Raw genomic sequence first — 23,760 nt, 5'->3', positions numbered from 1 at the left:
ATCTACTGATTAAAAAAACACACCACTGCTCACTGCACTTTGAGCTCAAGTTCAGTCAAGATTGGAAGGGTTCATTATGTTTCGGCCAATTGCTACTTTAGTTTTTTTTGTGTGTGTCATGTAATGCAATGGGTGTCATGAGCAGTTCTATAGTTCACCTTTAACAAAATAGTCAGTAATGAAGTGAATATGGTACACTTGTTGAGAAAGCAGGATGCTTGGCTGCAACAGCTAGAACTCTGGAGCTAGGTCAGTCTTGAAAAATGTACATGGATATTTTTGGAAGTTTTTACAAAGGCTTATTCTGAACTTCAGAAGTGTGCCTTTCCCTATATTTGACTGGTTTGTCAGCAGCCACACTAGATGCTTCAGAGTCACCAGTTGGTACAGAATGCACGTATAAGAACTCTTATAGAAATCAGACTATCAGGGTATATTATACATATTCTGTTTCTGGGCCCAATTTGAAGTGCTGGTTTTGTTTTTAAATGCTTTGGGCCAGATTGTCTGAACGCCCAGCTTCACGAGCCTGCCTAAACTCTTAAATCAGCTTCAATTCAGCAGCAATACCATAAAAATATGCCTTACCAATAGAAAAAAAACCATGAGTAGGGAGCACCCCTACGTTTCTTGTTCTGTAGCTTTTAAACAACTTAGCACTGGCTAAGTTTTAGTTGTTTTCAGTCAAGTCAACACACAGCCAAATCTGATTGGTTAAATAATGTTTAAGCACCAGGCAAAACTTTTCTTTTTACGCCTGCATTTGCCCTTAATTTAAAGGGTTTCAGGTATCTGTGGCAAGATATATAAGACCTGTCATTTATCTCTATAGCTGTATTTATTGGGCTTTTATTGGTTTTGTTTGCTATAATTCATTTTTATACTATGTTTGTACATCGCTTTGGGTCACTTTTGTGAAGAAAGTGAACGTTCCAACTCTACAGTTCTATGGTTCTATAAAAAAATAAATAAACATTAAATAAATAAAAGCAGCAATCATAAAAATCTTGAGAAATGGTTTCTACAATGATGGACATGTCATGACAGAGTTTTCATTTTTAGCAAGTAAGGTATCCACAGAGGTTACGTATATGGAGAACTATCCAGTGTTTGATAGTCAACTAGTCTTTTGTCATTCTACCTACAGCAAAAAATGTAAGGGGGAAATAGTAGAAGTTCAAGTAAGAAATCTATGTCTGAAAAGAAAAGTACAAAAGGCTGATAGCAGATGCTACCACAAAGTATGGTGTTTAAAGCTATTTTGATTTTGTGAGATACTTGTAGAACAGGCACAAAATGAATTTCATTATTCCCTGCATAAATAACTGATTCACAAATACACTTCCTCCTCTCACCTTCTTATAAATGTTTTTTACTATAATTTGCATTCACAGTAATTGCTAATATTTACTTGCCGTAGTCATGTAAGAGCATTTCAAACTAACTGTGAAATATTGCAATGGGCTTTCAGAGCAGCAATCCATAATGTGCACTAGAAATAAGAGACCCTGGGCTCCTTTTACTGTGCTGAAAATGCTAATTATATTCACTTATGATAATAGCTCAATTAACAAAATGCCGTCTTTGGGAATATCATCTGGAAGAAAGAGAGTGCGAAATTACTTTGATTTCTTCCTAAAACCTGATAAGACATGGCTCTTTTATATATAATGCTGAAGAAAGGTGATTTGACATAAGCTCATAAAATCTCTGCCTAAGTCTAAAAGGAGGAACTCCTGTCCTACTGGATGCGGTTCATCCATAAGGGCAAGCTGTGAGCCACTCTTACCAACACCATGATCTGAACTGAGCCATAAACTGTTCTTCTCTTTGGTATAAAGAGGATCTATGGATGAAGTAGCAGGGGTGGCAAGACATCAGTGGCAATGAAGTGGCAGAATATTCCCAACAAGCTTCACCAAATATGGGCAAATATGGACTAGAGCTCATTTGAAGGTCTACCCAGGAGTAGCCAACACACTGCCTCCCATTGTTGCTGTTCTCCAACTCCCATCAGTCTCAGTCATCATGGCCGATGGTTAGAGATGATGGAAGCTATATTTCAACAACATCTGGAGCGTTCGGTACCTCTACTGCAAGTCATGATCCCAGAATATAGTGTGCTGAAAACCCCACACTGGGCTACCCTCTAACATATTTCCAAGTGCTACCTACATTTGCCAAGTGTGCATTCATTGAACCCGACAAGGAGACATAGGACACAGGTGTACCTTACATTTAAAGAAGAGCTAACAGACATTTAAAGCCCAAAGCTCCCCCCCCCAAAAAAAGCATTATATGAATTGTAGTTTCTTAAGGATAGTGAGGGATAAGCTAAAGTTCCTAGGATTCTGTTGTGGAAGCCATGTGCTTTGAATGTATAGCATGGATGTTTCCAAAGAGAACCAAAATGGCAAGAGTTGTACAGTGGTACCTCGGGTTACATACGCTTTAGGTTACAGACTCCACTAACCCAGAAATAGTGCTTCAGGTTAAGAACTTTGCTTCAGAAATCGTGCTCCGGCAGCGCAGTGGCAGCTGGAGGTCCCATTAGCTAAAGTGGTGCTTCAGGTTAAGAACAGTTTCAGGTTAAGAACGGACCTCTGGAACAAATTAAGTACTTAACCCGAGGTGCCACTGTATATGATATTCCTTGGCTACCTCTGGGCTCCTCTACTGTAGTGGTGAATGATTTCCCCTAAGCTGAGTGAACAATTGTGCAAGGAGAACTTTCAACCACATTTGTAAAGGGAGAGCTAGAGCAAAAGGGGAAGAAGGGTGGTTTGATGGGGATAAGGAAAAGACATAGAAGCTGCCCATTCCCTCAACACAGCCCACGCATGTTGAGGAGTGAAAATGCAAGACGGGTTTGTACTGAGTTCTCCACCTATGGGTGAATGGATTGTGTTCTTACCATAAAAATCCTGAATGCTAATCATTCCCAGTGCTGAACCTTTCTTCTTTTTATTCCCTCCCCCCCCATTGCCTACTTTTTGGTGTGTTCCACAGAGACCCCAATATCTCTTTCCAGAGTACAGTCAATTTAAACCTCATCAATGTTTATGTGTGCTTGGGATTTTATGTGTGTGGCACTTGGCAATTACTTACACTGGATCTTATCAGCCATTCTGTTGCCCAGTCACCCAGTTTAAAGGGAACCTTACAGAGCGGTTCAGAATCTGATTGGGATTTTATTATCCAGAACAATTTGTGCCATCTGCAAACTAGGGAACCTCCTTGTTCACTCCGACTCCATGTCATCCCCCCCACCCTGACTGGAAATTGCAGCTTTAGGTTTCCTGAGTCTTCCCTTCGCTGAAATTAATCTTAGCCTTCAGGCTTGAAAAACAGCTTTTGTAAATAATGGAAATATAGCTAATTCCGCAATAATCCACTTGAAAACACATTGAAGCTGTATTACAGTGATAATATGTTGATGTCAAGGTAGAGCAATTTGGAGTCTTGGTCACAATCCAGTGATCTTGAATTTGTAGAATTTTTAAAAAATATATACAAATACAAATAGGCAGGAAATAAAGTGTAGCCTGGATTCAACCAGCCAGGTGCCCACACAGAAGCCAGCTCAAGGGCTCCCTCTAGCAATGGAACTTCCCTTCCTCCTCCTTCTGTGTCCCACCCCAAATATGCCTTGAGGTTTGGGAGAACCCCCAGAATAGTGTGAAGGGGAGAAAAGGAGGACCATGCCATCTGGCAAGCAGAAATGCTTGTGCTGACAGAATGATTGGAAGAGAGTGACATTGAATTCCTCCCTATAAATGGATTTTGCCAAAGAAAGCAGTTTAATTGCACTGCATTGCAATGTTTATCAAACCAACATAGGGCTGCCTCTGAAGATGGTTTGGAAACTTCAGCTGGTGCAGAATTTGGTGCCCAGGTTGCTCACCGGGGCAAGATGGTTTGAGCATATTACACCAACCCTGGCCTGACTGCACTGGCTGCCAATTAGCTTCTAGGACCAATTCAAAGAGCTGGTTTTCACCTAGAAAGCCTTGAACAGCTCAGGACCACAATGCCTCAAGGACCACCTCTCTCTATATAAACCAATCTGGACTCTGCGTTCATCATCTGAGGCCCTTCTTTGTGTGCCTCCTCCGTGAGAAGTCTGGAGGGTGGCAACACCAGAACAGGCCTTTTCTGTAGCGGCTCCCCGTCTGTAGAATGCTCTCCCCAGGGAGGTTCTTCCAGTGCCTTCATTATACACCAGGCAAAAACATTCCACTTCAACCAGGCCTTAATATTCTATGAGCTTTTAAATGTGTTTGTGGGAGGGGGCATTGTTATTTTATTTTTAACTATTTATTTTGTGCTTTTATCCTGTATTTTTATTTTGTGAACCGCCCTGAGATCTTCGGATGAAGGGCTGTATATTAAATACATACACATACATGCATATAGAATTACACTAACAAACGGGAAAGCAAGCATGACAAAAACTGATTCTAACATAGGAAGCTGTCTTTTAACAAGTCCGATCAGCAGTCCACCAACCTCAGCATTGTCTACAATGACTGGGAGAATTTGCAGTCCTACCTGCAAGGACTAAACCTGGCTAGGGCTTTCAGCATATAGCATACAGCATACAGCTGAGCCTCTACCACTGAGGTACAGCCCTATCAGCAGTTTTGTGGGCAGTTACTAAGTGCTTCGGTTATAAAGTTCCAGTTAGCCTCCAACTGACAGATACTGCATCCATATGATAAGATAGAAGAATCCAGGACAGCTGATGCGCACAGCAATTTCACACAACTAACCATTTGGCTCCCAGACACAAAATAACACTCTCAGGGCCTTAACTCAAGTGAGAGGTGCAATCAAAAGAACATTATCAGCTCTTTTCCTGCCCACATGAAGGCAAGCACTTATTGATGACCACACCAAATGTTGCTGTGAAAGACAGATGATAAGCGAGGTCATCATAATTCCAATGTTACTTGAAGAAATCAAGTTTAAAGGTAGCTCAAGAGAGTATGAAAAATGGTATTGCAATTGGAGATGCTCAGATGTGACTAACATTACAAAAGAGGGAGACTTGCACAAAGACAAGACTGTATATATCACAAAGCTACTGTCCTATATTGTGTAAGACCAGTTTGCATAAGTTGCACAAACAGCCCCTAATAGTATAGTTGATATAGTTGATTGATATGTTGGACTCACAGAAGGTAATGCTTCTATCATCAAAAATTCTCTTTATACCCAGGGAATGCAGCCAGTAAATATCAGTTGAATCTATATAGAAGCCAAAATGATAACCAGCTTAGAGTTCCCCACCAACCCACAACACCCTCCCCACTTCTCTTTGCTTGCTGCCAAGCTGGGAAGGGCAGTGGCAGAAAGTGAAAAGTGTGGAGGGCAGTATTTTCCCTCCCTCTCTCCCTCCCTCTCACACGTGGTGTCACCACAGGGGGCTGCTTTGACAGGGCCTTCTTGGTGATGGCTCCCTGTTTGTGGAATGCTCTTCCTGGAGCGATGTGCTTGTCTCCCTCATTATTAACATTCAGGAGGAATATGAAAAGATCCCTTTTCACCCAGGGATTTGTTGGCTGAAAGATACTGTTTCCAGCAACCATTAACCATTATTAACTGTGAGAATACCTGAATGGTTTTAATGTTTTAGATGTTCTAGGTGTGGAGAGGTTATCCTGTGAGAAGGAGGAAGGGCTTTCAGGAAGTCTTTTGAGGATAGAACGGAAGTAAAATGGGGATTCTTCCTTTGCTTGGATTATGATCCACAGCAGAGAAAGTGGAAGGTAGTGGACTTATGCTTTCAGGTGACTCATTAAGAAATTCTGAAATTTGTCTCCAAGCCAAGGTAAAGAAAAACTTGACTGGCAACACTAAGAAGAAGCTGCTTTTATAGTAGTTGAACTATTTGTCCACCTAGCCCAGTCTCATCTGCTTCAATGGGCAGCAGCCTGCCGGAGTTTCAGGTAGAGATCTTTCACGTTACCTGCTGCCTGTCGCGTTTAGCTGGAGGTGCCAGGTAGTCTATGCATACAAAAACCAAAATACAATTGTACTCCTGCACAATGCAAGTAGGTGGAATTTATTAATGCTTCTCCCTACTCTTGAGGAACTGTGAGATTCTCCTTTCTGCATCACCCACTTTAAAACTCCCTTATTAAGACAGAGGGAAGAAAATGGGCCTGTGGGAAAAGATTCCTTCTTATCAGGTCCTCACCATATGCCAGACAGCTGATCACGTGAGACTCAATAATAGACTTTACATAACGGGCCTAATTATCCTGTTATAATGTCTGAACAAATATCAACTAAAGATTTCTGCCAGGAAACTGCAATTAGCAATAGGGAACCAGAGCTATCAATTATTATCCCTTTAATATCCAAAAAGACAACACAAAAACCAGAGCCTACAAAAAAGAGGACTAGAGAAGATGAGATCAAGATTGGAAATCCACCATTTAACCCTGATTCAAACCAAAAAGCATATTAAAATCTATCCATTGTCACAGAATAACACAGTTTAAAGTTGTACAGTTCTTTTAGCACAGCAATGAACGTGGATGCTAACAATGTTTCCAGATAGAGGTAATGTTAGTTCTCATATAAATTTGCACAAAGCTAATGAATCTCAAATTTATTTATATGTTTAACATTTTCAAAAAGTGAGATTGAGCTCACCTGGTGAGATTTCTGAGATTTGTCTAGTTCTGGTGGAGGTTAAAAAACAGAAAAGAACTATAGAAAATATGTACAGGCAATTAGAACAAATGTTAGATTCTACTCACACTAAGCTACAAGTGTGTGCGATAGCTATGTTTATATAAAGAGATCCCACCATATGTTATCCCTGTTTAGAAATGTATTGTTTCTAATATAATAATTGCAAGTAAGTTCTACAAACAATCAAAATGATCTACTACTTACCATAAAAAACACGTGAAAACGAAACAAACACAAAATAAAAGGTTATATTTTCATTGGAAACAATACCGGTTCTAATATTTTCTACCAATCATGCTTATAGGCATACACTAAAAGGAGAAAGGGTATTTACTCAACTTCAACATGAAAGGCATCTCCCTTTTAAAAATGTAATAGTACATTCTTAAACATATTGTTCACATACTAAAAACTCCCAAGGCATTTCTTCAAGGTTTCCTGTTGGAATCCTGAGCATACCAGCTTCTATGTACACATATCTTCAGAATATGATTTCCAAACTCACCTTGAAGTTGTTTCCTCCTTTTTTTGGTTGGGATTTAACTGGAGATGCCCCCTCTCCATTCCACCCACCCCAACCTCAAATTAGGAGTGCACAATTTTGGATTAGATCTATCACATATCCACCAGATTCAGCTTAACATCTGCCACATTCATGAAAATGGTATGCAGAATTAGTTTATTGCGTGTAGGGTAAAATATGTAGATTAGGAGCCATTCACATACCTGGTATCCTTGTTAGTAATTAACAAGTTACCTACCTCTGCTTTATAGCATTGGAACTATAACCTTGTGACTTGACCTACTGGTATTGACTAGGGGTATGTGTCAGCAACGTTTGCACCCCAAATAACAAGAGGAATTGGAGTGATTCGGGTCCTGATCTCACATTCCTCAGGCCAGATTGCATCATTAACAATGTATCTCAAGGTGGATCAAGGAACCCATAACTTCCAAGTTGCTCTGTGGTCTCATTCCCCCCAAAAAACCTTAAATGTGCAACCTATTTGTTTGAGCTTTATCTAGGGGCACTTCCCTTGTGTCCAGTTTTCAATCTGATTGTCTGCAAATAAAATTGGGGAGGGAACATGATTTCTATTTTCTATCACGCTAAAGTCTTCCTTTGCAGAACCGCTAGATTTTTGAAAATTGGTAGGCTTCATCCCCTCCAAAAGCATGACCAAGCATGCAATTTGCATTCAAATCTATCAGGAAATCAAAACATTACAGGTCTTTTCTTTGTTTAAAAAAATAATTTTTAAAGGTTCCTTGCACAAAAACCCCTGGATGGGTCTGCATGAAATTTGACATGGGAGGGCTCATTTGCCTGCAAATTCTATCTACTTATGTGAAAAGAAAAAATGTTATAGCTATTTTGAATTCCTGAATTTTGGATGTAACAGATCAGATTCAGAGCCAAAAAACTAATCAATAGAATGACTAGAGCAGGTCCAAAGCAGATTGGGCTGCTTCCAAATGCTACAAATACAGATATAAAGCAAGTCTTGTGGTTGTTGCACATACAAATTTAATAAATTAAATTAAAATTTAAAAATCCCTAGTATTGACTGCAGTTGTATGAGTTTTATACGCATTAGCTGATTTATACTTATGCCATACATTTGTACTTTATATGCTTGACAAGCAAAATGGCAGCTTTGTTTACTGGGCTTTAATACACGAAGCCTTACATTCTCTACAAATGAAAGACTTCCCAGTAACTGCTGCAGGTGAAATTAGTCAATTCAATGTAATGTAATGTAAATTGAACTCCATCTTAGCAGCTCATGCACAATCCAGTGTCAAGGAAGCAAAAGCTCAGGACATTCTATGTAGTGTCAAATGCAATATGAGAACAATACCAAATTCCTTTGGGTGTTCTGCAAATAAACAGGATGTATTAAACGTTGCCTCTTGAAGACTTACAGTGCTGTCAACATAGGCTTCAGTCCATACCACGTCGTGCTCTTGATCGATCACTTTGGGTCGACTAAGCACATGGAGATATTCCATAACGTTTTCCTGAACATCGGCTAGAGTAGATATCTGAGTGAAAAACCCTGCGGAAGTTCAAAAAACACACACAGAGAGAGAAACATGAGGCCATGCAGACAGAGGGGAGCGTAGAATATGCATAATAATTACACTCATCTTGTCTTCTGTTTGCACAGAAAGAAATAGGGGAAAGGAGGGAGGAGGGTGGACTTGAAGAAAAAAAATTCTGAAGAAGCCTTGTCACGCATTAATTTGTGAAAGCACAAGTCTGTGAAATGATATGTCAGTCCTGAAAGGTTCCATTCCTCAGAGTGTTATACACCATTGCACAGCCTGTCCTAATTTGTTTGGTTCCAAGTCAATTTTTCAGCTTCAGGATAAAGTAAAAGTGGAAGAAGTTTGTTCTTAAAGGTAAATGCTTTTTAAAAATACTAGGGATCTATTAACTTTTTAGAGCCTCCCCCTACCCCCACCCCATTCTAAGCACCCAGCATCTCTTCTTCTGCCCATTGCAGTGGCCAGATGCTACATACAGTGCAGTCCATAGTTATCCGCTGAGCCAACTAAATAACTCTTACGTACTGAGAGTACTATGTGGACTGCATCACTAGGCTTAGGGAGTGATCCTAACTCAAAGTTTATTGTATGTTAGGAGTAATCCTAAATCCCAATCTATAATGGGAGTTGGAACCTGTATCCCTTCTCTGGCAGAGGGACTCGATCATGATGAAAATCCCTGCTGTGACCACTGCAGATGTGAGCTATTGTGAAGCCAGCGCAGCAGTGGTAGCCAGAGTAAGTTCCCAAATGGGGTTTTCCAGGGTCAGGGCAGAGCTAATAAGTCTATTTGCTGAAGAAGATCCTGATCTTAGCCCCTCTGCTGTGCCAGCCAGAAGTTGGCAAGGGTTCGAAAGTGTTGGGTAGCTCCACTGCTCTGAGTGACCCAGTCCTCTGTTAGGAGTGCTCATGCTGATATTTTAAAGACTTTTTTTTGTTTATGTGCATCTGTTAATATCTGACACTGTGTGTGTGTGTGTGTGTGTGTGTGTGTGTGTGTGTAAATTTCACGTTCTGAGATTTTGTCAGTTTTGAGCATCACATTAGTCTCTGCATAGAAAAGGGCAGCTGTGAAAAGAGACACAGCACAGTACTTGCAGACATTATTACAGCAAGGAAGCTTGAGGGCTAACCACACATATTGCAAGCAAGGCACAGACATGTAAAAAAAAAAAAAGCCCAATGGTTGTTTTTCTTAGGTGAAGTAGCTTCAGGAGCAGGATCTGGAGTAGAGAACTAACACAGAGGCAAGGGTACTTGAAATGCTGAATGAGGTCATCCACTGGTTTGAGCAGAATTTATTTGTTTTGTTTATTAAACCATTTACATACACCCTTTCACTTTACAAGCACCAAAGCAGGGAAATGTGTGGATGGCACCCAACTCCACTACTTATTTCCACCAGCCGCAGGTGGAGCAGTGGGAGTGCAAAGTCAGTGCCAGGATGCAGCAAAGGTCGGGAGGAGAGCCACCAAACTGAAGCTCAATCCATACAAGGCAGAGGCAATGCAAGTGGGTGGTTCACCTGCCAGGTAAGTGGTGTTCAACCTGTTCCAGAGGGGGTTGCACTCCTGCTAAAGAGACCTTCAGGCCCAGAGGCTAAACACAGCCCTCTGGGCCTCTCTTTCTGCCCCATGGGCCTCTTCCCCAGGTCACAGCCCCTCCCCAGCCACATTCCCCTCTCCCCAGGCCACACCACTCACCAGCCTTGCTTCACACCCTCCTTGAGTGTTTTTGCCTGGCTGGAATGTATCCTTGAACTCTGATAATGACTTTTGCTTGCCTGGATGGAAGATAGAGAGGGGTGTGTGAGAGTGTAAGTAGAAACTAGTCTAGGTGCTCAAAGGTCAAATAAACACCTGTTATTATGCCCACTTTTGCCTCTAGCCCTGCTGCCCATCATAGGCATGTTAGCCCCAGGAGTTTTCTCCAGCCCTGGACTACATAGTCAGGTTGATAGCCTGGGGGTGCACATTGATCCATCTTTGTCACTGGGGAGACAAACTGCCTGGATTGCCATTGGGTCCGCTTGAGCTGGTATGCCTGGTACAGCCTTACCTGGGAAGGAATAGCCTAGTTTCAGTCACCTATGTACTACTAATCCCCTACTTGGTTTATTGTACTGTGCTGTAAGTGGGGAAACTGATAGAGGTCCAGAAACCTTTATCAGTTCAAAATACAACTGTGAGATTGATAACTGGGGAGGGGGAAAATATGAGTAAAGCACTTCATCATCTTCACTGGCATGCAGTCCATTTCCAAACCCAGCTTGAAGTGTAAGGATCATTTCTTCACATCTGTATCTATCTGGACCTCTGAGGTCCTTATCAGAGTTTCCCACCTGGTGGGTTTAGCAGATTGCTACAAGTGAAAGGGTCTTTTCAGTGGTGACATGCCAGCTGTTGAATGAGCTCCCTAGAGCTCACATGGCACCTTTTCCATGCTAGACAAAGACCATCTGATTTTTTATGCTGTATTACTTTTTCTTGTTACTTGTTTTTTCTACCATTAATTAATTTTAACTTTTGTATTATGTTTTAGGTTGCCTGGACATCTAAAGCTGCCAATAAATACAGTAAATAAATAAGTAAGACGGACAGTAAACTGGCAAGTGACAGTTTGGAACAGAAAAGCAGTGAGAACAATAACTAAGTGCTCCCATAACAGCTTTTCCCTAGAAAAAAGTCAGTGCCTGCTTTGTTACACTTATGCAGGTAGAATGCCATTTCATCCTTCATTGAAATGTGTGAGCCATTCTCTGCAGAACATCACAATTTAGGATACTACAGCAGTGGGTCTAAATAGCCAATCTTTTAGTTATTTCTTAGTGATATAATAACTCCACAGGTTCAACTGCCTCTTGTCACCATTTTGTCCCCACACAGACTGATGTATTGATGAATTTTCTCAACCTCTTTCATCAGTGTTATGTAAAGTGTGAGGCACATGGTGTACAATTAATATTTAAATAAACTAACATTAAAGGGAAGGGACTGTCAAATTACTATAGTGAGGTAGACTATTTTCTTAAAGACTCGCCTAATACTGGCTCTTTTGTTTGTGGCTAACTAAAACATTGAAGTACGCCTTTGTTTTCACAGCTGGCAAGCTTTCAGTTGTAATTGACTGTTGAGGGAGAGGCATGGCCGAATCCCTTAAAATTTGGCAAGCCAAACCTTTGGAAAATGTTACTTGTGCATCTGAAGATCTTGGTAACAATTTGCCCCTTCTCCTACAAACTGCTAGGAAGATAGTTGAAAACTTTCATACACTATTCTGTCGCGGTTTTGGGGTCTTGACTGTTTTAATGTATTTAAAATGGGCTGCCGCTCTGCCTCATTAAGCCCATGCTCCCTCAAGGTATGGCCTACTTATGTAAGGGAGAAACATGCTGCGGTAGGAGCGGGAGCTGGTGGTGGTCTCCTTCAGTGTGTGAAATTCCACCGTGATCCAGTTCCAGAGAAAGGATTTCACTATCCACAATCAAGTCGGCTGGAAATCTTTCAAACACCCTCCATCTCTGCTGTGTGCTTCCAAGGAGAAAATCACCACGAGGAAAATTGATTCTAGGGGCAATGACCTCTATGACAGCTACACGGTTTGGCTTACCCATCCATGCAAGAATTAGACTGCAGTGCAGTCCTTCTGAGACTCCGCAGAGAGGCACTGCCAGGTCTCAGTCCTCTCTTGCTGATATTATCTTTCATTCTCCCACCCCACAAAAAAAGAACCCAGCAGTGCTTCAGCTAATAAGGATACCCTCCTACTATTCCATAAGTGAAAGAAACTTGTGCTGCAGCATCTATAGGGATAGGGTTCAATTAACATGACATGGAGTAGCAGATAAATTCATGTTGCTCTTGACACTCTAAGCAAAGGTTTATGGAGATGTTAATGAAACAGACAATAAAAGGTTCTGCTGACTTACACTAATTCCTTTTTTCTTTTTAGCTTTGGAATAAATTTCCCAGATTTATGCAGGTACAGAAAGAGGATTATTGGAAGATTTTGTTGAAAGATTTCTACCTTGCCTTTTGACCCCAAGATGGCTCTCTACCATAAAATAACTACAAAAGACAATGACAACGTAACAATCAAAATCGATAAAACAATTAAAGGCATCAAGAGAATCTGGCGAAATCTAATCTAACAGTAAAGCAGAAATCAAACACTAGTTTTGTTGAGACCAAATGTGTTGCATCATTAGAATCAGTGGGGTATCTGCTGTCAAATTGCCCTAAACCTTATTGGTTTAACCAGTGAAGCAAAGGAAATGTAGACAATCTAAATGAATAGTGGTTTGTTTCTGCTTTAGTTCCACTCACATGGCTCCTCTATCTGGTTGTTACCAGAGTGGTGTGAGATTGGAAGAAGTCATAAAGCAACACCGTGTACACCCTTCTGCTAATATATCGAATGCCTAAAATACATCCCAGGATATTCTAAGGCATGGGTAGTTTATGTGATGTGCCCCGTAAGTTGTTGGCATCCAGCTCCTCTCAGCATGGCCAACAACATCTTCAGGAAACCACTTTGGCTGCCCCTGCTCTAGGGCATTGTCTCATAAGACATTGTATTGGAAATCTTAGACAGGACTACTTCACTCAATCTCAAGATTAAATACTGAAACATTTGCTTAGCAACCTTCTAACATATTTCCAAGTGCTTCCTACAGTCATTAAGTGTTTACACACTAAACTGGCAGGGAGACTTATCTGGGGGCTTTTAGCATGGATAAGGTCAAAAAGGAAGTGATAAAGAAACCATTAGGATAACAAGAGCGTTCTTTCAAAGACCACAAAAATATGGTGCAGAGCCATATATGCTATTTGTTCTTGGCAACCAACAAAATTCTTTATTTTTTCATTTATTGGAGATTGGGCTAGTACATGCCAAATTAGAAGAGAGGAAGGAAGCCACCTCCTTGTGGCCCTACTTTCTGAATGGCTGCGGTTAGATCTTTATGAAGCATGGGTAATGTACTGTCTGAAAAGCTAACATACTTTGTTGTTGACGAAACTGTCTTTTAAAAACTTGCTTCAAAGGATTCTTATACGGTGACTAAGACTAAATCCTAGCGCAATATTAGCTGATTAAGACAAGTCTTTAAATTGAGTAATTTCCATCAGATGGGCACAGACAGCGGTTACAGCAATAATCCATGACTAAATGGATGTACTTCAAGTGAATCATTAGAATGTCATGTGGTGCGCACACACGCAAGAGTGGGAAAACTTCAGTACATGAAGCGATGACAGAAAGAATCGTAGCTTCACCAGAGCTTTCTATCACTGCGCTGTGATTAGGCCACGGCCAACCTGACATGTCTGCTTCAGTGCCTGCACATAGCATAAAATGAAGATCCATTCCTGAGTAATACAGAAAGTAGCTCATTCCTCCAACACCCTCAGGGTCAAAATCCAGGGAAAAGGGGACTGCGGTCCACCTATTATCCGTGCCCAAAACCCTGTCTACAAACTGAACAGAAGAAAGCTCACATCCTGTTACAGGGTGTTTGGCGTTCTCTTATGGTAATAGAGCACAATACAGGAGATGTCAATCATCTTTGCTACATTATTTCATTCTACACTATAGAACTGCTAGATTTCATTTATTTCCAATTTCCCCAGTGTTCAAGGTAGATTAACATAAACATTTATTAAAACAGCACCAGTTTAAAACAAACAAAATACAAATTATGTTCTGAGGACTAAGAGAAACAGATCAGGCAAACACCTTTTAAATATCCATCCTAAAAGGTGTATCAAAAGGGGAAAGATTTTGCCAGCCTTCCAAAAACTGCAATAATATTTTGTTAGGGTACGATATCCCACAGAGCTGGAACCTCAACAGAAAAGGTCCCGTTTCTCCCTGACAATCTTGCTTCATAAAAGGAAGCATTAGCCAGATATACTGGGCAGATTCAAACAATTCTTTGCATGTTTATTTAGTCCCACTGACTGTGTTCACACATACATATGCACAGGATTGTAATCTTAATGAGGGTCTCCTGTAGTGAGAGGTGCTCTTAAACCTCAGTACCCAAGCCGTGCTTAACTTCGAGAAAAATCCAGCACCCTGAATTATTCCTAGGGGCCAGTTCCCTGTATCGCAGAGTAGATTGATAAAGTTTCTGCTTTCTCACTACAACTAGTACTAGTCTTGCACAGAATGCATTACAGTAGGTGTGAAGGATGGTGACCAAATGAATTTGTTTCCTCTAGAAGCACTTCTAGTTCACTTTACAAGGTTACAAGTTAATTCTGCAGAAATAGTCTGAAAGTACGACCTTCTTGCACCCACCTGTGGGGTAGTGAAATACAGGTTTGTGCACAGATTGTGAGACCACAGAGTTAACTGAACCATACTGGGATGTGCTCCTTTAGCATGCCATAATTGGGAACACAGTTCAGTCTTCCTTCAAACAAAGAGTTAAAATGAGAACAGAGAGGATTTTACAGGGAGAAAGAACAGCCACCACAGGAGGAGGAAATAAACATATTTTGCAAGGAAAATTAACAAACCTTTGTTGGCACAAGCCATCCACTTGAGGTTATCAGCAAAGGCAGCTTCTCTTCCTATCAAGTAGGTGAATATACGAACCTGAAAATACAATGCTAAATTAATGTCTCTCTGCTACAGAAGTGTATTTAAAGGAAACACCTTAACCAAACTGATGAATGAGTATTAAACTGGTTATACAACACAGCAACATTAAATACAATCTAATATCCTAATCATATTCTACTGGAAATGCTCCACTGGTTTCAAGGGAACTTTATTCTGAGGATCAAACTACATGTCACACTTAATGCATAAAGGGTAACTTTGCCTGTGGTTTTTCTTCAATTATACCTCCCCTTCCTGTGAACAAAGAAGAAAATTGTGGTCCCTGCAGAGCTAAGAGGACTGGAAAGAAAAGTTCCCATTGATGTCAATGAGTATCAGCCAAATAAGATATTTATGCTCCAATCAGGCATTGTTTAACCAAATTATATCTCTGTTTGTTTTTGTAATAACACACACACACTATCTGGCATTTTCCACAAACTAAGAGTAAGTGCAAATGAGAACTTTACACTACTGAGGTATAGCCTGAAGTCACATGATAGAGAAGTCTGTTCTATGGTTCAAAATATACTGTTCTGGTCTAAAGCTTACATTTAATTACTACACAAATTATTACTACAGATGTGAAACATGAGATGACCTACTGGCAATGCCTCTGCCTCTCTAACGCGTGATCATATATATATTAATATGAATTTTCCCACAGTATAGAAGCATGGCTACATTCTTTCAAACAAATTTCCCCACCCACACTACCTTGGAAAGAAAAACCTCAGAAGAATCCAACACAGTCTTTGTTCATGAGGTGGACAATTAATTTAAAATATCTTGGAACTCCGTACCAGACACAGTTATATGAGAAAACCTGACACAGTTAAGGCTGCGAAGGTCACATCACATTTAAGAAAGGCATACTCTCCATATTGCTAGAGACAGCCCTATTTTAGTTGCTGTTGTTAGGTGTCCCTGGTAAATCACTGTCCCTGTTTCTGCACTTCTTTGTGAAGCCTTCATGCACTAAACTCCAGTCAAAAAGGCCTTGTCACAGGCCTTACACTGGGTCAGGGTTGCCACTTACACAGCACCAAAAAAAAAAAAAAAAAAAGAGGGCATGAATCATTTAAAAGAGAGAGACAGAGAGATCTAAAAGAGGGCACAGATTTACAAAAATTACATAAACTAATTTATGTATAAAGGTGCAAAATTAGAAATAATTACTGTAATTTTAATAGAAGTACATTTCACCACAGTGCAAAATACTGTGACCAGATGACCTGTGGATTGCTCACTCTGCTGTCCCCCTTCTTATCATTAAACTGGACTTAAACTGGACAGCCCTTCAGATAGAGGACTACTTCATATGACTGTCCTATGACAGCCCTTCCAAAAGAGATTTATCCGCTGTGAAGTAAGACACATGGCCACCTTGCTTTTGGTGACCTGAAGAATGACCTCTGGAAAACACCTTAATGCCTGAACAGGTTTGTGTGCGTGAAAGTTTCCTTTGAAGAACACTTGTCCCAAGTCATTTACAGCTTTGACATACTTTGAAATGTGTCAGAAACCGGCTGGGAACTACAAGCCAACGTATTCTGTTCTAGCATTAGTCTTTTTTCTACCATGGAACCCAAGCCAGCATACACGTGGTTCCATTTAGGCATTGGCTAGACCCAGATCTCCTCACCTTCCACAAGTTATTGTGGCCTCATATGCTTTCAAAACACACCTTAGGTTCGCTCAGTAATCAGCTGCTGTAATTAGCATTGACAGAAACTTCAAAGTCAGCCTCTTTATCTAATACACTGCAGTATATGGGATGTAACCAGTGCTTGGATATCAGGCCATCTCTTTACAGGAGAAGGATTCAGCGTCAATGCAAAACTAAAATGAAACTGTAAAGAAGGATATGAATTCATTCACTGTACTCACACACCACCAGTCAATATAGGTTCGGATCATTCATCCTCCTCTACCAAGTTTATTGTTATCAAACTTGACAACATCCCTATTTCCTCCCCAAACCAGTTTTTGAAATCCAGTTTGAAATGAGAAGGATTGCTTTCATTTATTTATTTTGCATGCCCAGCTCTCAGTACAGTGCCTTTATTTATCCCTCTCTCCACTTTTCCCTGGCCAAAGGTCAAGGTGTTTGGCTATGGAACTCAAGCGCCCAAATGGAACTTTAATAAGAGAAATGGCAAGAAGAACTTCATTTTACACATTCAGCATAAGTCAATAAAATTTGGGCATACCACCAGACACCACCCTCCCACCCCCCAAAAAAGGAAAGAAATATACTCGAAGCAGAGAATGAATCCATCAGATAGATTTATGTCTGATGGTTTCCTTTAATCTACACATAATCAAAAAGCAACAATGTTCTTAATAAAAGGAGAACAGAGAGAAGGATAGACAAATGTGGCAACAGGCCAGAGCAGCATACTTAATTAGATGCAAGTAATCAACTTTCAACAACTGTGTATTGAAGATGCTACAAGGAAAGGATAGGATTTTATCAGTTCTATGTGGAGGATGCTAAATCTTATCCTCCCATCTCCAACCACCACTGCAGAATGTAGACAAATACAAGTCCTAATATTTAGTACCTAAGAAAATTTAATAGTATTATTCATTGCTACTGAACTGCAAGGTGCAACATGCTTTTGTGAAGCTCATCTTGCATATTGTTTGTGATGCAGCTAGTGACAAGAGTCACAATTCCCTAGCCTTCATGCTGCACCATACCTGGTTTGTTTTTTGCTCTTTTGGGTACCTTGCCCTTTCTATATTCAAGAATGCATTTTTTGCCAATAGGGCTTTTAACTGTGTTTCATGGTTATCCCCTCTCTCCAGATCTGATCTCCAGATCCCTTCTCAAGAAGGGATATTTCAACAACAACAGCAATGGGTTGCTTCCAACAAAATATAAAAACACAGCAAAACATAAGACATTAAGGAAAGGCCTTCAAGGCCACTAGCCAAACTGACCTGAAGGAGGGGAAATGTTTCCAATTCCAATGTTTGCATAAATATGCATTCATATTTCATTTTGTTTTATCAGAATAGTTACTGCACTGAAAATTCACCTTTAACTGTGAATAGATTATGATGAGGGTGGTGCTGTGGTCTAAACCACAGAGCCTAGGGCTTGCCAATCAGAAGGTCGGCAGTTCGAATCCCCGCAACGGGCTGAGCCCCCATTGCTCGGTCCCAGCTCCTGCCTACCTAGCAGTTCGAAAGTACGTCAAAGTGCTAGTAGATAAATAGGTACTGCTCCGGTGGGAAGGTAAATGGTGATTCCGTGCGCTGCTCTGGTTCGCCAGAAGCGGCTTAGTCATGCTGGCCACATGACCCGGAAGCTGTACGCCGGCTCCCTGGCCAATAAGGCGAGATGAGCGCCGCAACCCCAGAGTCGTTCGCGACTGGACCTAAGGTCAGGGGTCCCTTTACCTAGATTATGATTATTTAAATGTTTATCGGACTGCTACGGAAAATAAAAACAACAGTCTCTTGCAGTGTGATCAGCACATTTTATGGGAAATGCCTTCTGTAGTGATTTTCAGTGAGCATACCACTACATGGAAATAGTAGGTAGATTATGTGGGAAATATGCACAAGTGTCACAGTATCTCTAATACAAAGTTAATGAGCAATCAGTCACACATGTTCTCCATTGATTTTTTGTTGAGCCAAAGAAGCAGAGTTGTACTCTTAAACTGATTGTATAAAATTGCCATCTACCCAGGCTGCTCCCCATGTGTAGCACATGACCCCGCGTTACACAGATATGGAACTCAGGTGCTTGGGAGAGCAGCCAAAAATGAAATATTTTAATTTTCAGCCTTAAGCCTATGAGGCCTAAATGACCTACTACGCCTCGTAGAGATTATCCTCTGTGGGAGAGGAAGTATGCTTCGGCAGAAACATTAGTTTTCAGTTGTGAGCACTGCTTCATGTAACTTTGAAATATTGGACCACAAGCATATATTGCCTAAAAAGAAAAAGAAAATAACAATAATCCTGGCTTTGTTACAGCTCTGCATTTGCTATGTTTGCAACTTTGATATGGATGCCCTACAACCCCTACTGGCTTGTAGTGCTTTGGTGTTTTGAGAAGTACAAATAATTAACAGTTGTCTTACTTTTTCCACTTAGCATTTTCTCTTGGCCAAGTCATTTTTATTACTGCAGCTTGCCTTGAGTTAGACGACAGATTTATTTACACAGCCTTCTGTCCAAATCCCATCTATGTGGTTTCCCCCCCAGTTAACTTGCTACTCTTACAGGTCTGAAGGGTTCAAAGATTATAAATCACATTTATAAATGAGGGGTCTGGCTCCTACCTTTGGGAATATTTTGTGAGAAGGGAGAACAGCATCTTAGAAAGACAAATTATTCATTATTTAAATTTAATCCCACCCTTCATCCAATGAGCTTAGGTTGGTGTAATGTTGTCATGACCCCAGACCATGACTCTTCAGAGTCCTCTTACAACTGCAGTTCTACAGAGGAGATGCATCCATGCCCTAGTATGTCCTGGGTCTATCCACAGGCACCAAAGCTCCCCTGCCCTCCCCAGAGCACTGCTCAAAGACCTCTTAGCTGTAAGACTCTGATGGCTGGCCACAGACTTCCTGGAGAATCACGAGAGATTCCCACAGCTGAGAACCCATTACCTGCTTCTGCAGTCAATGGCTGAAGAAGAAACCATTCCTTTAAATGGCCAGGAGGCAGCCCTCAAGGGATGAATCTTCCAGTCAATGACTTCCTAGGCCCTCTGTAAAACTCAGCCAGTTGCTGAGACAACTTGGATGTTTGTTCAGCTGCAGGAGCACTATCCATGGTCCTGAACCCACACCTTGATCTTCTGAAGTGCTGACTATTGCCTTTAATTGTTGTGCCTTGCCCTGTTGACCTTCCCTTGCTTAGGACACCATCACCCCCCTGTGGTAAATATTTTGCAGATAATGACTGCCCCTGCACACACATTTGATTTTCATACAAACACTGTGATAGGTTGAAAAATAGTGTTTGAGGATTTGAACTCATGTCTCCCCAGACTAATTCAAGTGTTCTAATAATTCTTTTTTTAAAAAGCAGTCCAGTAAAATGTTCTTGCGTGAGTGATATTTCAGATTAGAATATGACTATTGGTGCTTACAGAGCATATCCCTCTCAAGCTCACATTCAGAATGAGGGTAGTGCTTAATGCCCTCACTCTGAACTGGCTGTGTGAGAAATTATTGTCCTTTTTTGTTGGGATCGCTGTCCAATGAACAGCAAAAGGACAGCAGGGTGGGGTTGCACTGTAGCAGTAGTCAAGAGGGACTGGCAATACTATGTATAATTTATTCAGTATTTATTTATATGAAATATTTGTAAACTGACTTTCAGGATACAATCTCCCAATGCAGCTTCCAGAAGTATAACAATATATAAAACATAATTAATTTAAAATGAGGGAGAAAAACCACAATAATTAGTGAAGAGGTACCATGAAGGAGAGGAGGTTGAGAAACATTTTGCACATGAATGTATGCAAGTGCTTAATAATATTCCTCCCCCCCCCCCGCCCCCCCGTCTGGCAAAAAAACAGCAGGTCTGTTTGGACAATGGTGAGCAATGCTGGCAAGCTGCTTTGGGCTTTGTGAGCGACAAGTTGTGGACACCCACTCTAGAAAGCATGTGATTTTCCTTTGTCAAGCATTCTTCTCTATGTGCTGCTTTAAAAAAATGGAACGAAGCCTTTTGTCCTGCTCCTTCAGATGCAGCAATCCAGGAGTGGGCATTGGCTTGGGGGGTAGCACAATCCTAAGAATATTTACTCAGAAGAAAGCCCCCCCCTAAATTCTCACTCCCTAAAAAAGCATGCCTAGGATTGCAGCCTCAGTTAAAAGATAATGCTATAGGATACATCCTCCTGCAGCTGACAGTGGAAGGCTCATTATTCCCTGCTGAATGTTTCTGGAGGCCCGAAGTCTCTGTGTGATGCGCAACAGCTGGCCAAATAATAATCTTAACTACTTAAATTTACTAGAGGGAAAGGAGGGGACTTTGGCTTATAGCCGCCAGGGAAACAGAGACCTTTGCCTACAGCTGCAAGCCATTTCCATGGACAGTACTGTCTGAATAGATTTCCTTACTCACTTTTCTCCCAAGAAATGACAGCTGTCTTTATTGCAAAAAAAAAACACAAAAACAACCAGAGCCATGTTAGACCTTATTTAGTCAATAGCCAAAAAGACAACCAAGCAGGAGGAGTTCTTTGCAAGCTCCTTTTAGAGATCCTTAAAAACAATTCACAAGTCTGTAGAGTAGCCCTGAGTACCATGAAAGGGCTCAGCAGACTTTTGATGCACTTGTGCCTTTGAGCACATATTTTGCTGTGTACTTAAGAACATGAGAGCCAGCGTGGTCCAGCAAGCACTGAAAGGAATTGTTAGATGTCCTGCATCTATCTCTGTATCTGTGAGCAAAGATACACCAAAGATAGATACAGCCTATATCATGTAGGTAATTGGCAGGTCCTTGGTCCTGTCTCAGTTCACTATCCACTTGGATTGGTGTGTCAAAGGAATGAAACTAAGGGTGGAATGGTGCAAATCAAAGGCGATTCAGTTGTCAGTGGCTCCAAATGAGTTTCAAAGGGCAAAATATCAAGAGCTGCAACTTGAAGGGTGGGGGGACTCTTCTCTGTGGGTAGGGGACATTTTAGCTTTCAACCTGGTGGGTGTTTGACTGTCATCTAAAATAAGTGAATGACTACCAACTGGTCTTATATAAGAGCTTTGCAGCTGGGAACAACATCACAGTGCATCCAGTACTTGCCCATCCTCTGGGATGGCTTCTATTAAAAGGGATTAGTTTGCACACACCCACCCACCCCATGAATCCATCTAATATACTGGCCCACCATTCCCACACACCCTGTCTTTCAAACGCATAAGCATTTGGCACATGCTTAAACAAAAGGAATTGGCTGCAGTCCATCTCTTTGTCATAGTCTTTACTGTCTGCCAAGTTGGCGTTGGTGAATAGCTGTTGGGGTGCTATCTGTAAGCGAGCACAGACCTGCCACCCAAGGCCTGTCAGAGGGAAGTGTCAGTGTCTAGGTTGGGATTTAAATCACTGGGGATATGTCTGAGCAATTTTAACTTGTTGTCACTTAGAGCTCCAAGTTCAAAATAATTCGTATGTATCAGCAATGATCTACAGCCCCTTGTCCTGGCCAAGCCCAGCTAAAGAAGGCACATGTCTGATAGCTAAGTCTTTATTGACAAAGGAAGCACTTACAGCAACTTCCACAGTGCTGCAGATGCACATGCACACACACACGCTTCTAGTCACTGGGCACCTGTCCCTCAGATCTGTGCCCTACAGAGCAGTTGCAGCAAAGGTGAGACCCTTCCCCCTCTTCCAGCTTACATACCCTCCCCTGACAGGCTGCACATCCATAAGCTGATTCTTCACCTGTGCTGAAGTTGCCATTGCTCTTCTCACTTCAAGTCCCTCCTGGTTCTAGAAGACAGCAGGGCAGGCAAAGGTGGGTAGTCTACTGACTCATCTAACACCAGAATAGCCTCTTCGTCTACCAAATCCTGCACACTTTCTCAGATGGCCTGACTCTTCCTCCTTCACCTGCCCTGGCTAGTCCCCTCTCCTGGGTCACTCCCCTGGTTACCTGCCTCCACCCCACACACTTCAGAGCCCTGGCAGTCCCTGACACCCATCCTAGATAAAGGGGTTGAATTCAACACAAAGGTAAGGATATAATTCAATCAGCACAAGCATTTCTGCTTTCCTGGCACAGCAATTTCCTTAAGACTTTAAAATTATCTGATAGTCAGTACCCACCCACCGCACCCAAAAAACCTTTTCTTTCCCCTCAACAATAGTTTCATAACACCTAGAGGAAGAATAAACAAAACAATCAGTGAAGACACATGCCTAGAAGTTTAGTACAACAGGTAAAGGTAGAAGACAGATCCAGTAGGGAATAATAGAACCAACAAGAACTCCATGCCGGTGTCACCCAAAATAAACATGTTTTAGAAAACAGTGAACTTACAGTAACAGATGAAGCTACCTTATGGTGACCCAGTTTGCACATAACACTAAGCCAAACTATGACTTAGCATGAATAAGTAAAAATGTGAGCTCCTAGAGCAGAGATCAGAGCCAGTTTGGTTCTTTTCTGAGCTCAGTCATAGTTTGACTTAGCCTGGTGTCCAAACTGGGGCTAATGGTTTACCTATCTCTAGACAAACTGCAAGCTCTTTGTATAACACAGCAGTAGAAGAATCAGGAAGGAGCAAAGCATGCTTGCTAGTTTTCGCTAAGCCACAGTTGGTTTAGTGTTACATGAAAACAAGCCTAATGGGTTACACCACTGGCCTAATCATCTTCTGTCTGCTTGGATCTGTAGAGGTCTCC

General features: G+C 41.3%; 1 protein-coding gene across 3 annotated transcripts in view; it reads right to left on the bottom strand.

Moving 5' to 3' along the window:
- CACNA2D3 (calcium voltage-gated channel auxiliary subunit alpha2delta 3) overlaps positions 1 to 23,760 on the bottom strand; it is a 486,071-nt gene that overhangs the window by 168,268 nt on the left and 294,043 nt on the right. For all 3 annotated transcript variants that reach the window (XM_053377842.1, XM_053377843.1, XM_053377844.1), the window contains exons 12-13: positions 15,282 to 15,360; positions 8,632 to 8,765 (exon numbers count right to left, since the gene is read on the bottom strand). In XM_053377842.1, coding sequence (XP_053233817.1) covers positions 8,632 to 8,765; positions 15,282 to 15,360 — 213 coding nt within the window. The remainder of the gene's footprint in view (positions 1 to 8,631; positions 8,766 to 15,281; positions 15,361 to 23,760) is intronic.

The sequence above is a fragment of the Podarcis raffonei genome, chromosome 2, assembly GCF_027172205.1.
Source record: "Podarcis raffonei isolate rPodRaf1 chromosome 2, rPodRaf1.pri, whole genome shotgun sequence".
Lineage (NCBI taxonomy): Eukaryota > Metazoa > Chordata > Lepidosauria > Squamata > Lacertidae > Podarcis > Podarcis raffonei.
This window is presented reverse-complemented; position numbering and strand designations above follow the sequence as displayed.